Source organism: Carcharodon carcharias, chromosome 13 (genome assembly GCF_017639515.1).
Source record: "Carcharodon carcharias isolate sCarCar2 chromosome 13, sCarCar2.pri, whole genome shotgun sequence".
Lineage (NCBI taxonomy): Eukaryota > Metazoa > Chordata > Chondrichthyes > Lamniformes > Lamnidae > Carcharodon > Carcharodon carcharias.
The window spans coordinates 52,225,822-52,239,724 of record NC_054479.1 but is presented as its reverse complement, the minus strand read 5'-3'; the positions used below and the strand labels follow the sequence as shown (position 1 = coordinate 52,239,724).

At 44.2% G+C, this 13,903-nt stretch overlaps 1 protein-coding gene across 1 annotated transcript in view; it reads left to right on the top strand.

Annotated features, from left to right (window-relative positions):
- slc2a11b (solute carrier family 2 member 11b) overlaps positions 1 to 3,881 on the top strand; it is an 85,681-nt gene extending 81,800 nt beyond the window's left edge. Inside the window, exon 12 of the mRNA XM_041203314.1 lies at positions 3,621 to 3,881. Coding sequence (XP_041059248.1) covers positions 3,621 to 3,812 — 192 coding nt within the window. The 3' untranslated portion in view covers positions 3,813 to 3,881. The remainder of the gene's footprint in view (positions 1 to 3,620) is intronic.
- The last annotated feature ends 10,022 nt before the right edge of the window (positions 3,882 to 13,903 follow it).

The following is a 13,903-nucleotide window of genomic DNA, read 5'->3' as shown; positions in this document are numbered from 1 at the left end:
ACTCCTGTGACCCAACAGCACTTGTTCTCCAACTTGAGCTAGGATTGGGTCCTGACTTGTCCAGTCTCTGATCTGTCGAGCACATACCTGCGAGGAATCTAAGAAATTTAACAGTAAAACAAGTTCCTGTGGAACTGGAACGTGCTCATCATTTTCTTGTAAAGGCAAATGGCTAAGGGCATCAGCACTTGTGATTTGATTGCCAGGCCTATGTACGAAAGTGTATTCGTATGCTGCCAGAATTAAAGCACAGCATTGTATTCTTGCTGAGGCTATGGGTAGTGTAGCCTTGTCCTCACCAAACAATCATAGCAATGGTTTGTGATCTGAAACGATTGTAAAACGATGGCCGTGTACATACTGGTGAAATTTCTTGACACCAAAATGCTGGACTGGCCTTCTCTCTCTCTCTCTGTGAGTATACCTTTTCCACTGTGGTGAGCGTTCTTGATACGTAACCTATTGGCCGTTCCGAGCCATCGTTCATCCGATGAGAGAGCGCTGCTCCCACTCCGTAGGGAGATGTGTTACGTGTCATCACCAATTCTTTTGTCCGTCATAATGCACTAATAAATTGGATGTGTGCAACAATAGTTCACCTTGATGAAAGCTTCTTACTGAGGCGCCTGCTAAGACCAACATTGGTCCTTTTTTGAGTAGAGAATGCAGGAAGCCAGCACTGTAGATAAATTGGGTAAGAACCGCCCATACTTGATCATTCCTAGCAATGATTTGAACTCTGAGGCATTCTTTGGTGCAGAGCCCCTCTTTTGGCTCTCACTTTCTCCTCAACCGGGTGGAGGCCCTGTGAATCTACCCAGTGAATCAAATAGCTCCCTCACTTGGAATGTGCACTTTTCTTTTTTCAAATGCAGTCCAGCTTGTAAGAAATGTTTTAAGACTTCTTCTAAGTTTGCCAAATGCTCTTTTTCAGTGAATCCTGTCACCAATACATTGTCAAAATAGACTACAACCTGGGGCAGTCCCTGCACTAAGCTTTCCATTGTTCTCCGAAAGATGGCGCAAGCTGAGGAGACACCGAAAGGCAATCATGTAAATTGGTACAACCCTTTGTGGGTATTAATTGTGACAAGTTCCCAGGAGACATTATCCAACTCTATTTGTTGATAAGCATGACTCATGTCAAGCTTTGTGTACATTGTCCCTCCTGCCAGCTTGGCATACAGGACTTCGGTTTTTGGGATTGGGGTGCCTATCTAGCCTGACTACTTAATTAACCGTCAGTTTGTAGTCTCCAGAAATTTGATGCTTTAGTCGGGTTTAAGGACGGGGGCTAGGGGTGCTGCCCAGAGGGTTACAACTGAACAGGTTGTATAATGCCCAGTTTCTCTAGTCTGTTCAGTTCAATGTTGACTTTTTCTCGCAGGGCATATGGCACTGGTCTTGCCTTTATGAAGCGAGGGATTGCTTCTGGATCCACATGAATCTTGGTCTGTAGGCCCTGGATTTTCCCCAGTTCATCCTTGAAAATGGTGGGGTGATTTCTAAGTACCTCTGGTAGCCCACTTGCTCTCAACTAGAAAATTTCAGCCCATTCTAACTTAATCTCCTTTAACCAATTTCGCCCCAGGAGGCCTGGCCTTTCACCTGCTGCCACCATCATGGGTAGCTGTGCTGATTGGCTTCCATAATGGGTGGTTACTCTGCTTTTGTCTTTTACTTGAATGTCTTCACCCATATATATTTTTAGCTTGGCATCTGTTTCTTCCAAACTTAGTTGATGTTCACCATTATTCAGATATCTGAAGGTATGTTCCCCAGTTACTGTAGTGGAAGCTCCCGTGTCCACTTCCATTCTAACAGGTTTACCATTTACTTTCACTGTGACAAATATTAGTTCAGTCTCCCCAACTTTCAGATTAAACAACAAGCAAATGTCTGAATTTGTTATTTCAGGCTCTTCTACACTGTGGATTTCATTGGGCTTCTTCTTTTGGTTACAAGCCCGCTTGAATCTTTCCTTGCATTGCCTCATTATATGTCCATTTCTATAACAATAGTAGCATTTCATTTTTTTTAAACTGCCAATCGATAAAAGACATTGATTGTTTTCACCGCTATTAAAATTATTCTTAAATTTTGCTGTTATTTTTCTTTATTCTTTGGCTAGCGGGGGCTGTTTCCTGCTTCTCAGCAGGGTCTTGCTTTTTTGCGCCTCTTTCAGCTGAGCTTTCCCACCCCATATGGAGGACGGCGCCATTTTGCGCGTCCTGTATGGCTTTTGAATCTCTTACTGCGCTTTCCGTGGCCAGCGCTATCTCTAGCACTTTCTTGAAATCCAGATTCACTTCAGACAGTAATCTTTTCTGAAGTGACCTCTTTCACATCACACATAGAAACTAGGAGCAGGAGTAGGCCATTCGGCCCTTTGAGTCTGCTCCGCTATTCATGATCATGGCTGATCATCCAACTCAATATCCTGCTCCCACTTTCTCCCCGTACCCTTTGATCCCTTGCGCCCCAAGAGCTATATCTAACTACTTCTTGAAAGCATACAATGTTTTGGTCTCAACTACTTTCTGTGGTAACGAATTCCACAGGCTCACCGCTGTCTGGGTGAAGAAATTTCTCCTAAATGATCTCTGAGCATATCATTCAGAGTCGTACCGAACTCACAATGTTCTGTTAGCTGCTTCAAATTTGTCACGTAGCATGCAATTGTCTCACCCGGGGCTCTATTTCACTAATTAAACCCGAACCTCTGCATCATCACTGAGGGCTTGAGTTGAAAGTGACCCTTCACGAGGCCCACCAATTCATCGAAATTCTTAGAATCTGGGGCACTAGGTTCCGTCAAACTTTGAATCAAGCTGTAGGTTTTGCTCCCACAAGTACTCAAGAGGATCACTCGCCTCTTCTCTTCCCCTGTAATCTCATTTGCATGAAAAAATAACGTGAAGCGTTCTAACTATTGAGACCAATCATCTGTGGCAGGTTCGATAGGATCAATTCTCCCAAATTGTGGTGTTTTGAAAGAGGATAACTTCAATTCTAACAGAGCTTGCTACTTGCAATCACCGGACGAGGTACAATGTTGATTTCTTTTTAACTTGATTTCTTCTGTTCAATCCTGTTTCATCCTCATCGCCAGTTTGTTGTAGGGTGGCCGAGTTGTACTATTAATGATAGAGTCATTCTGCAGACAGTTCTTGGGTGGAAGCATTAAGTTTATTTACAATATACTCAGCAGCAGCTACATGTGTGCTTTCAACTCCAACTCTATCTCTACATTGACTGCTGAGGTAGCCCGTGCTACTCTCCTATTGGTTACTACAGATCATGTGATTTTGCCTAATAAGTATTATTCTTAAAGGTACATTACATACTAAATAAAACCATAATTAGTACAGTAAGGCAGGGGATGTGGCGGAATAGGGTGAGGGGTGTGGCAGAATAGGGCAGGGATGTGGTGGAATAGGGCGAGGATTTGGCAGGATAAGGCGGGGGTATGGTAATAGGGTGGGAATGTGGTTGAAGAGGTGAGCTGGAAGAGTGGTGGAATTGGTGTGTGGCTCTCTTTCCCCCATCCCCCTGTGTTATTCTTCAGTGTACAATATTTGTTTTACATATGCTCACTGCTGTGTGGGTTTGCTTGGCAGGAGGGACTACAGCAGTTTTGTTTCATCATCTTCCTGGTTGAGTGCTTCCTGGTGACACTGTTCATATATATCGTCTTACCTGAAACTAAAAACAAGTCCTTCCTGGATATCGAGAAGGAATTTCGAGCCCGGAATTTCAAGAGTGGAATAACAGAGGCTGTCAACAGAAACATGCTAGTGTCAAGTTGTTAAAAACCTTAATTGGTATCCACAAAAAAGCATCCCAACTGCAGCCTGTCACACTGTTAAGGAGCCTGGAAAATTGCCCCATTAAAGTGTCGCAAAATGTCCCTTCCGTACTTGTGCAATATTTCAGCCCCTCTGCAGAAGGGAGAAATTCTTCATGCCTTATTTTAGTGAGTTCAGCTAGAATCGCCACCTCCTGGAAAACTGGGATGAGTAATTTCATGGACAGTGTGAAGGTTTTGATTTGAATTGAATGTGCAGCACTATGTAACACACACAGACCTGATAGTCAGTCAGACACAAGATGATTTAAAAACTGGAAGTGAAGCTTAGTTCAAAAAATCATGGCCAAACTATAAACATTATTAAACTTATATTCCAGTAGAATTTTTAAAGTTTTTACCCAGAGAACTTGTAACTACTGATATAAATAGTATTATGAACATATAAAATTAAAGTTGGTTTCTGATCCTAGTATCTCTTCTATAGAACAAATTGCTTTATACACACACACACACACACACACACACAAATACTGAGAGTGGTCTCTGAACCACTTTGCCCTGGTTCTACGCAATTACAAATCTCCTGCTAAAAGCACATCACCAAACTCTGGAATTGGTCGGAATGAGTTGGTCCTTCGTTAAGGGGCAATGAAATGCTTTCAAATTTTGCAGAGCAATTGATAGGGTTTTTGCCTGAACCTTAGATTATTATGCTTATTGCCATAAAGTGTGAATTTCAAATACTAGTTAATGTGCAGTAGAATCATACAACATTGAAGCAGGCCATTCAGCCCATCGTGTCTGTGCAGGCTCTTTGTAAAACCTTTCCAACTGGTCCCATTCCCTACTGCATTTTTTTTTCCGTGTTCAAGTATTTGGAGGCCTTGTGGTGCAGTGGTACTGTCCCAGCTTCTGAGCTGGAAGCTCCAGGTTCAAGTCCTACTCCTAGACTTACTGGCTAAAGAAAGTGTTTTCACAACATGGCCAAAACAGATATCAACTTGTAAGTCCTTCCAACACGCATTAATGGCAGGTGGTAGGAGTGGGAGAGATTCCTGGTCAATCATGTGATGGAAAGAAATTGGAGCCTCTACCATCGCCAGAAGTTACTACACAAGATAATAGCACATGCTGTAGGGGATAACGTAACAGCATGGATAAAGAATTAGTTAGCTAACAGGAAGCCGGGGCAAGCTGTAACTAGTGGAGTGCCATTGGGATCAGTGTTGCAGCCTCAACTATTTACAATCTATTTCAACGACTTGGCTGAAGGGACCGAATGTATGGTAGCTAAATTTGCCGATGACACCAAGACAGTAAGTTGTCAAGAGGAGGTTAAGAGCCTGCAAAGGGATATGGATAGGTTAAGTGAGTGGGCAAAAATTTGATAAGTGGAACATAGTGTGGGAAAATGTGAACTTGTCCACTTTGGCAGGAGGAATAGAAAAGCAGCTTATTATTTAAATGGAGAGAGATTATGGAACTCAGTGGTACAGAGTGATCTAGGTGTCCTGGTACATGAATCACAAGAAGTTAGTATCCAGGTAAAGCAAGTGATTAGGAAGGCAAATGGAATGTTGGGGTTTATTGCAAGGGGAATGGAATATAAAAGTTAGGAAGTTCTACTGCAGCTGTACAGGGCCTTGTTGAGACCACATCTAAAGGAGTGGTGTGGGAAAGAGGGGTTCCATTTCGTGGGGCACTGGCATCAGTATTGGAACAGGAGGGATCTGTACCATTGGGATGGTCTCCAGCTGAACTGATCTGGGACCAATGTTGTAGTGAAAAGGGTAAATAGGGTGGTCAACAGGACTTTAAACTAGAAAGTGGAGTGGGGGGAAGGAAGGGTAAAACTCCAAGAAGTATGACTAATGGGAAACAAAGCAGCAGGTTAGCGTGTTGGGGGCTGGATTCAACTTCATGGAAAATTTTGAAAAAACTGAAAAGAAAGGAGAGCCCAGGAGAGGCTATTAAAGTCTCCAGAACACAAAATAGGACAGAGTGTTTGGAAAGGGCTAGGAATCTAACTTCAAGCACATCAGATAAAGGGCTGACAATGAGAAAGTGGACAGGAAATATGGGACTGAAGATGTTATATCTGAATGCACACAGTATACGAAATAAGGTAAATGAGCTTGTGGTGCTGATTGAAATTGGCAGGTATGATGTGGTGGGCATCACGGAGACATGGCTGCAAGGGGATCAGGACTAGGAGCTAAATATCCAAGGATATACATCTTATTGAAAAGATAGGCAGGTTGGCAGAGGGGGTGGGATTGCTTTGTTAGTAAGAAATGAAATGAAATTGATAGCAAGAAATGATGTAGAGTCAGATGATGTAGAATCTGTGTGGGTAGAGTTGAGGAACCGCAAAGGTCAAAAAACCATAATGGGAGTCATGTACAGGCTTCCGAACAGTAGTCAAGATGTGGGGCACAAGATACACTAGGAGATAGAAAAGGTGTGTAAGAAAGGCAAGGTTACAGTGATCATGGGGGATTTCAATCTGCAGGTAGACTGGGAAAATCAGGTTGGTAGTGGATCCCAAGAAAAGGAATTTGTGGAATGTCTACGAGATGGCTTTTTGGAGCAGCTTGTGGTGGAGCTCACTAGGGAACTGGCAATTCTAGATTTAGTGATGTGTAATGAGGCAGATTTGATAAGGGAGCTTAAGGTGAAGGAACCCTTAGGAGGAAGTGATCATAATATGATAGAATTTACCCGGCAATTTGAGAGGAAAAAGCTGGAATCAGATGTAACAGTATTACAGTTGAATAAAGGCAACTACAGAGGCATGAGGGAGGAGCTGGCCAGAATTGACTGGGAGATGAGCCTAGCAGGAAAGACAGTGGAACAGCAATGGCAGGAGTTTCTGGGAGTAATTTGGGAGACATGGCAAAAATTCATCCCTAGGAAGAAGAAGCATACTAAAGGGAGGACGAGGCAACCATGGCTGACAAGGAAAGCCAAAAACAGCATAAAAGCTAAAGAGAAAGCATACAATGCGGCGAAGAGCAGTGGGAAACCAGGGGATTGGGAAGCCTACAAAGACCAACCGAGGACAACTAAAAAAGAAATAAGGAGGGAGAAGATTAAATATGAGGGTAAACTAGCTAGTAATATGAAAGAAGATTACAAGAGTTTTTTTAGATATATAAAGGGTAAGAGAGAGGCAAAAGGGGACATTGGGCTGCTGGAAAATGACGCTGGAGAACTCGTAATGGCGAACAAAGAAATGGCGGAGGAACTGAATGGGGGCAGAGGTGAGTATGGTGGCCATTACCAAGGAGAAGGTGCTAGGAAATCTGAAAGGTCTGAAGGTGGATAAATCACCTGGACCAGATGGATTACACTCCAGAGTTCTGAAGGAGATAGCTGAAGAGATAGTGGAGGCGTTAGTGGTGATCTTTCAGGAATCACTCGAGTCAGGGAGAGTCCCAGAGGACTGGGCAATCGCTAATGTAACCCCCCTGTTTAAGAAGGGAGTGAGGCAAAAGACGGGATATTACAGGCCAATTAGCCTGACCTCGGTTGTTGGTAAGATTTTAGAGTCCATTATTAAGGATGAGATTTCAGAATACTTGGAAGTGCATGGTAAAATTGGGCAAAGTCAGCATGGTTTCATCAAGAGGAGGTCATGCCTGACAAATCTGTTAGAATTCTTTGAGGAGGTAACGAGTAGGTTAGACAAAGGAGAGCCAATGGATGTTATCTACTTGGACTTCCAGAAGGCCTTTGACAAGGTGCTGCATAGGAGGCTGCTCAGTAAGATAAGAGCCCATGGAGTTAGAGGCAAGGTACTAGCTTGGATAGAAGATTGGCTGTCTGGCAGGAGGCAGAGAGTGGGGATAAGGGGGTCCTTCTCAGGATGGCAGCCGGTGACTAGTGGAGTTCCGCAGGGGTAAGTGTTGGGACCACAACTTTTCACTTTATACATTAATGATCTAGATGAAGGAACTGAGGGCATCCTGGCTAAGTTTGCAGATGATACAAAGATAGGTGAAGGGACAGGTAGTATAGAGGAGGTGGGGAGGCTGCAGAAGGACTTGGACAGGTTAGGAGAATGAGCAAAGAAGTGGCAGATGGAATACAATGTGGGGCAGTGTGAGGTCATGCACTTTGGTAGGAAGAATAGAGGCATAGACTATTTTCTAAATGGGGAGAGAATTCAGAAATCTGGAGTGCAAAGGGACTTGGGAGTACTAGTCCAGGATTCTCTTAAGGTTAACTTGCAGGTTGAGTCGGTAGTTAGAAAGGCAAATGCATTGTTGGCATTTATTTCAAGAGGACTAGAATATAAAAACAGGGATGTGCTGCTGAAGCTTTATAAGGCTCTGGTGAGCAATTTTGGGCCCCGTATCTCAGGAAGGATGTGCTGGCCCTGGAGAGAGTCCAGAGGAGATTCACGAGAATGATCCCAGGAATGAAAGGCTTAACATATGAGGAACATTTGAGGACTCTGAGTCTATACTCAATGGAGTTTAGAAGGATGAGCGGGGATCTGATTGAAACTTACAGAATACTGAAAGGCCTGGATAGAGTGGATGTGAGGAAGATGTTTCCATTAGTAGGAGAGACTAGGACCCGAGGGCACAGTCTCAGAGTAAAGGGAAGACCTTTTAGAACAGAGATGAAGAGAAATTTCTTTAGCCAGAGAGTGGTGAATCTATGGAATTCATTGCCACAGAAGGCTGTGGAGGCCAGGTCATTGAGTGTATTTAAGACCAAGATAGATAGGTTCTTGATTGGTAAGGGGATCAAAGGTTATGGGGAGCAGGCGGAAGAATGGAGTTGAGAAACTTATCAGCCATGATTGAATGGCGGAGCAGACTCGATGGGCCGACTGGCCTAATTTCTGCTCCTATGTCTTATGGTCTTATATTGTGTACAATTTTGGTTTCCTCTCGTCTGGACCTGGAAAAATTTATTAATTTTGCTTCCAATTTCCACCCTTCTACATCACTTTCATGTGGTCCATCACTGACACTTCCCTTCCTTTCCTTGATCTCGCTGTCTGAATTTCTGGTGATAGACTATCCACCAATATTTCTGTCACTTGCCATTTCAACACACCACCCTGCTCTCATGCCCATGTGTCCATTCTTGGCCTGCTGCAATGTTCCAGTGAAGCTCAACGCAAACTGGAGGGACAGCACCTCATCAGTTCAAAAACTTCAGACCATGAACACTCTCCTCCATCCCCACCCCTTTTTGATCCCCATTTTTCAAATATTTATTTTTTAAATTTTTATATATATATTTTTATTCCCACTTATTTTTAAAAAAATTATTTCCATTTGTATTCATTGTTTTATCCCCACCTTTTAGCCCATTTCGATCCTTTTTCCCACACTGTCCCCTCCCCTCACCCCACCCCCACTAGGACCATCTGTCACTGGCTCATTCTGCTTTCTACTCTTAGGGTCACCATTAGCACCTCCTTTAGCCAGTATCATCACCATCAACACCCCTTTGACCTTTTGTTTATGACATCTTTTGCAATCTATCCCTTGCCTCCACCTATTACTGGCCCTCTATCCAGCTTCACCTGTCTCACCACCACCACCACCACCCCCCACGCACCCCCCCCCCCCCACCCCCACCATCCCTTTAAACAGTATATATTTCACCACATTTTTACTTCTCTTTAGTTCTGAGGAAGAGTCATATGGACTTGAAATGTTAATTCTGTCTTTCTCTCCACAGATGCTCTCAGACCTGCTGAGTTTTTCCAGCACTTTTTGTTTTTGTTTTGGTTTCCTTATTTGATAAAGGATATAATTGCATTAGTTTTAGGAACTAGAGATAGTTATATTTGCATTTGTAGGTGTTAGGAATGAGTTTTAGCTTTAAGTTTCATTTGTATGTCTGCATTTGTATATTAAGTTTTCATTTCACTTTAAAGGATGCCTGCATTTTAATGAGATTTTACTCTGGAAGGGAAGTTAGAACAAACTCAAGGTAGGAAAAACTGTGCTGTTGCTAGCAACAGACGTCCAGAGAGAGGGACCCACATAGACAGAGGAAAACAGAAAAGTTGTTTTGGTTCAGCTGGAAGGAGTTGCCAGCAGAAGCAGCACAGGAGAGGGAGAGATAGCAAGTCCCAAACTAAAGTTGAAACTAGGAGCCAGGAGGAGACAGGAAAGGGAACTGCAGAAAGCAGATTTCCCATAAGAACAGGAAAAGGTCCCAGACACCAGCGAGTGAGAAAGTAAAAAAAGTTCCAAGACCTTCTAGTTAAAAGAAAAGAACAGGAATCTGGAAAAGGTCCTCTCCAGTGGAAGTGAAGGCAAGGAGCAGAGAGGAGGGCTCCAAGCTTAAAGGGAGAAAGCTGCAGGATGCAGGCTTAAAGTAAAATAGGCTTGTGAGAAGCCAGAAGATCCAAGGAGACAGCTGAAAGCCTGTAACCCTTTACTATGGGCATGTGAAGCTGTTGCCATGGATGAGTTTCTGAGAGAGGGTGCATGGGAAGCAATACTTGAATGCACATGGTGATCCAAGGGAAAGGAACATTGGAAAGAGTGTTTGAAATCCTGGAGGTGAACCCTTGTAGAAGGCATCCGAGAGAAAGTGTCGTTTGGGTGAAAATTCCAAAGTGATTCCTTCGAGAGCGGAGATTGGAAACCCTCGTGTGAAAGACAGAGTTCAGTGAGACCGGTTGGCTCACGGTTTGACAAACGTCTGAGGGAGTTGATGAGAGATCCATAGCATCTGATTGAGGTGGCATCTGCCACTTGGTTTCAGAGTATGACGTACCTCGCCACAGGTTGCCTATGGTTTACATGGACTGTACTTACTGTGAACATGAGAGTAAAAGATAGTTTTTGTAACTTGTGTTATCCTTATGAAACTGAATATATCTGTAAAGATATAGGTGTGGGTGAAGGAGTATTATAATATAGTTCATCCTTTCTTGTTTAATGTATGTTTTATTCTTTTGTTAAAAGTTTATCCGCTGACAGTCTTCGCATTTCTAAACGAAAAATAAAAGTTAGAATCTATGAAGCCGGGTATTGCCCTGGGATCTGACTTGTCCAGTAGTAACATCAGCAGGGATCATTACAATTTGAAGCAGTTCAGAGAAGGTTCACTCGACTCATACCTGGGATGAAGGACTTATCTCATGAAGAATGTTTGAACAAGTTGGGCCTGTGTCCATTGGAGCTTAGAAGAATGAGAGGTGATCTTACTGAAACATATAAGATCCTGAGGGGACTTGATAGGGTGGAGGCCAGGAGGATGCTTCCTCTTGTGGGGGAGACGAGAACTAGGGGACACAGTTTAAAAATAAGGGACCTCCCTTTTAAGACAAAGATGAGGAAAAACTTTTTTTCTCTCAGAGGGTGTTAGTCTGTGGAATTTTCTTCCCCATAGAGCAGTGGAGGTTGGGTCATTGAATATATCCAAGGCTGTGTTAGGATTTTGATCGACAAGGGAGTTAAGGGTTATGGGGAGGCATGTGGAGTTGAGACCACAATCAGATCAGCCAGATCTCACCGAATGGTAGAGCAGGCTCAAGGGACAAATGGCATACTCCTGCTTCTAAATCCTATGTTCCAATCTTTCACTATCTGTAGCTCCAGGCTACAGCATGCATGTAAAAGTATATGTTGCCATAGCAACTCAGACAGCTTTGGGGGCCAATTGGCTGGACAGCAGGTGTGGATCGGATTGGTGCCAACCGTACGGAGTTCAACCCCTGTTTCAGCTGGAGTGGACTCGGCACCTGCCTTCTTGCCTTATGTGTGGTAGAGATCGTGGCACCTTGAGTCAGAGCTGCCTTCGGTCAGAGAACTGAAGAAAAATTGAAGCATTTATCTAAATATTTTTCTTTTTGAACGTTATTATTGAATCTTCTCCCATTACCCTTTAAAAGCAATGTATTCCAGGTCATCACAACCTGTTGTGTAATTGTTTTTTTTAACCATGTGTCACCCTGGTTCTTTTTGCCAACCTCCTTAAATCTGCCTCCCCTGGTTACTGGACATTCTGCTTCAGGAAACAGTTTCTCCTCATTTACTCACTTAAAACCTACCATGATCTTGAACACCTCTGTTAAATTTCCCCAAACCCATTTACCTCTGAGAAGAACAATTCCTGTTTCTCCAGTCTGTCCGTGTAATTGCAGAACCTCATCTTTGGTACCGTTCTAGTAAATCTCTTCTCCACCCTCTCCAAGGTTTTGACATTCTTCCTAAAATGTGGCGCCTAAAATTGAACACAATGATCCAGTCCAGTTGTAAAGATTTAGCACATCTTTCTAGCTTGTATTCTCGACGTCTCTTTTAATAAAGCCAAGGATCCCTTAAGCTAAACAGCCTTCTCAATTTATCCTGCCACTTTCAAAGATTTGTCTACATACAGTCCCCCAGTCTCTCTGTTTCTACATCCCAATTAAAATTGGACCATTTGATTTCTGTTGCCTCTCCTCATTCTTCCGACCAGAGTGAACTACCTCACACTTCTCTTGGTTAAATTGCTTTGGTCATGAATCAGCCTATGTCACCAGTCCATCTAAGACCTCCTGAAATCTCCAACCATCCTCCTCACTGTTTACCACTTTCAGACAATTTTCAAACTATCAAACCCATACTTTGCAGAAATCTTTAACTGTTGAGTGGCCAGAACTTTCCTTGTTTATGATTCTTGTATACAGTTGAGTATGGTGGGTAGAATTTAATGACTGCCCTAGGTGTGGTCTGGGAGGTGGAGAGGCTGTATAATAGGGTGGGGAGGTGCAGAGTGGAGAGACCATCGCATTCCCAGCTCCATTCGATTGAACTAGGGATGGGGAATGTCAAGGTGGCCTTCCTGCCCCTGGGCCAATTGAGGCTCGTAAATGGATCACTTAAGGGCCTCACTGCAATGCTGCAGATATTTGGTATTTGCCAGCAGTGAGGAGTGGGCATGCCATGTGGGAAGGCTGGCAGGTGGTTGGGGAACCCTCCTGTTCAGGAACCCTGTGCCCCATGGAGGGCCCTGCAGGTGACAGGGGGCACCCTCGTTCAAAGAACACCCCACCAACCTGTTTTGCTCACTGGACACCCCCAACCCCCCCTAACGCTCCTCCACTCCCCTCACTAGGGCCTGCCTGACTAACCCTGGCTAGACCAACCCACTCACATGCCTTGTAGGGCCTCCACCACTGTCTGCAGATTCAAGGCCTTCAGTCCCAGCAGTGCCATCACTCCTGGTGGTGCTATTGGGCTGAAGAGCTATCAGCCCTCGAATGGCATGCAGTCCTGTCGGGGCTCCTGGAAATGGCTGTGGGGTATTGCCTTTGACATAGTCATCCAATTCGTCCTTCTCTACTGCAGCTCACTATGGTACAGTCATCTGCTCCGGAGCTGCACTCATGCCTCTTTGAGCCTCTAACCTCAAGTTTGTCAGCTTCCCTCACAGCCCTTTCGAGGTGTCAAGCATCCTCCTCCCTATCTCCAAAATGGATCACTTGTATTCAGTAAAACATCATTGCGTACAGCATAACCATGGCGTTAACCCTTAAAAGGTCCAAATAGCTAAATTCACCCCTTGATCACTGCCACTCTCTACCAATCACTATCCATCTTTCTTGCAGTCACTGCTCCTCTCTGACTCTCTCTATCTCTCTCTCTCTCCCAGTCACTATCCCTCACTCTCCCAGTCACTATCCCTCTCTTTCCAATCACTACCTCTCCTTCCCTCTCCTGACCACTTGCCTCCTTCTCTTCCAAAACCTGCTGGCCACTTCATCTACTCTCTAATTTCCACCTCCCCGCCCACCCACTCAGTTGGTCACCCTTATTCCAGTTGCCTGCTCTTCCTAGTTGCTGAATGAATGTTTCCTATTTGCTCAACCCCAACCTCCCTCAGGATCTAGCTGGGGGACAGTTCAGAAATACAACCGTCTCTGACGGCAAGCTACCTCGGGATGCCCAACATGCTCGCTGGTCTCAGTTAAACAAGGCCTGAAATCCAATATCAGGTGTGCCTTGGGCCTATCCATTCTGGCACAAGGACCATTCCCTGCATGCAGTTTGTGCTGACAGACCAAGTTCTGTGCCATTGAGCATGACAGTGCGAAGGAGCTGTCTTAACAATGGGAGAGATCAT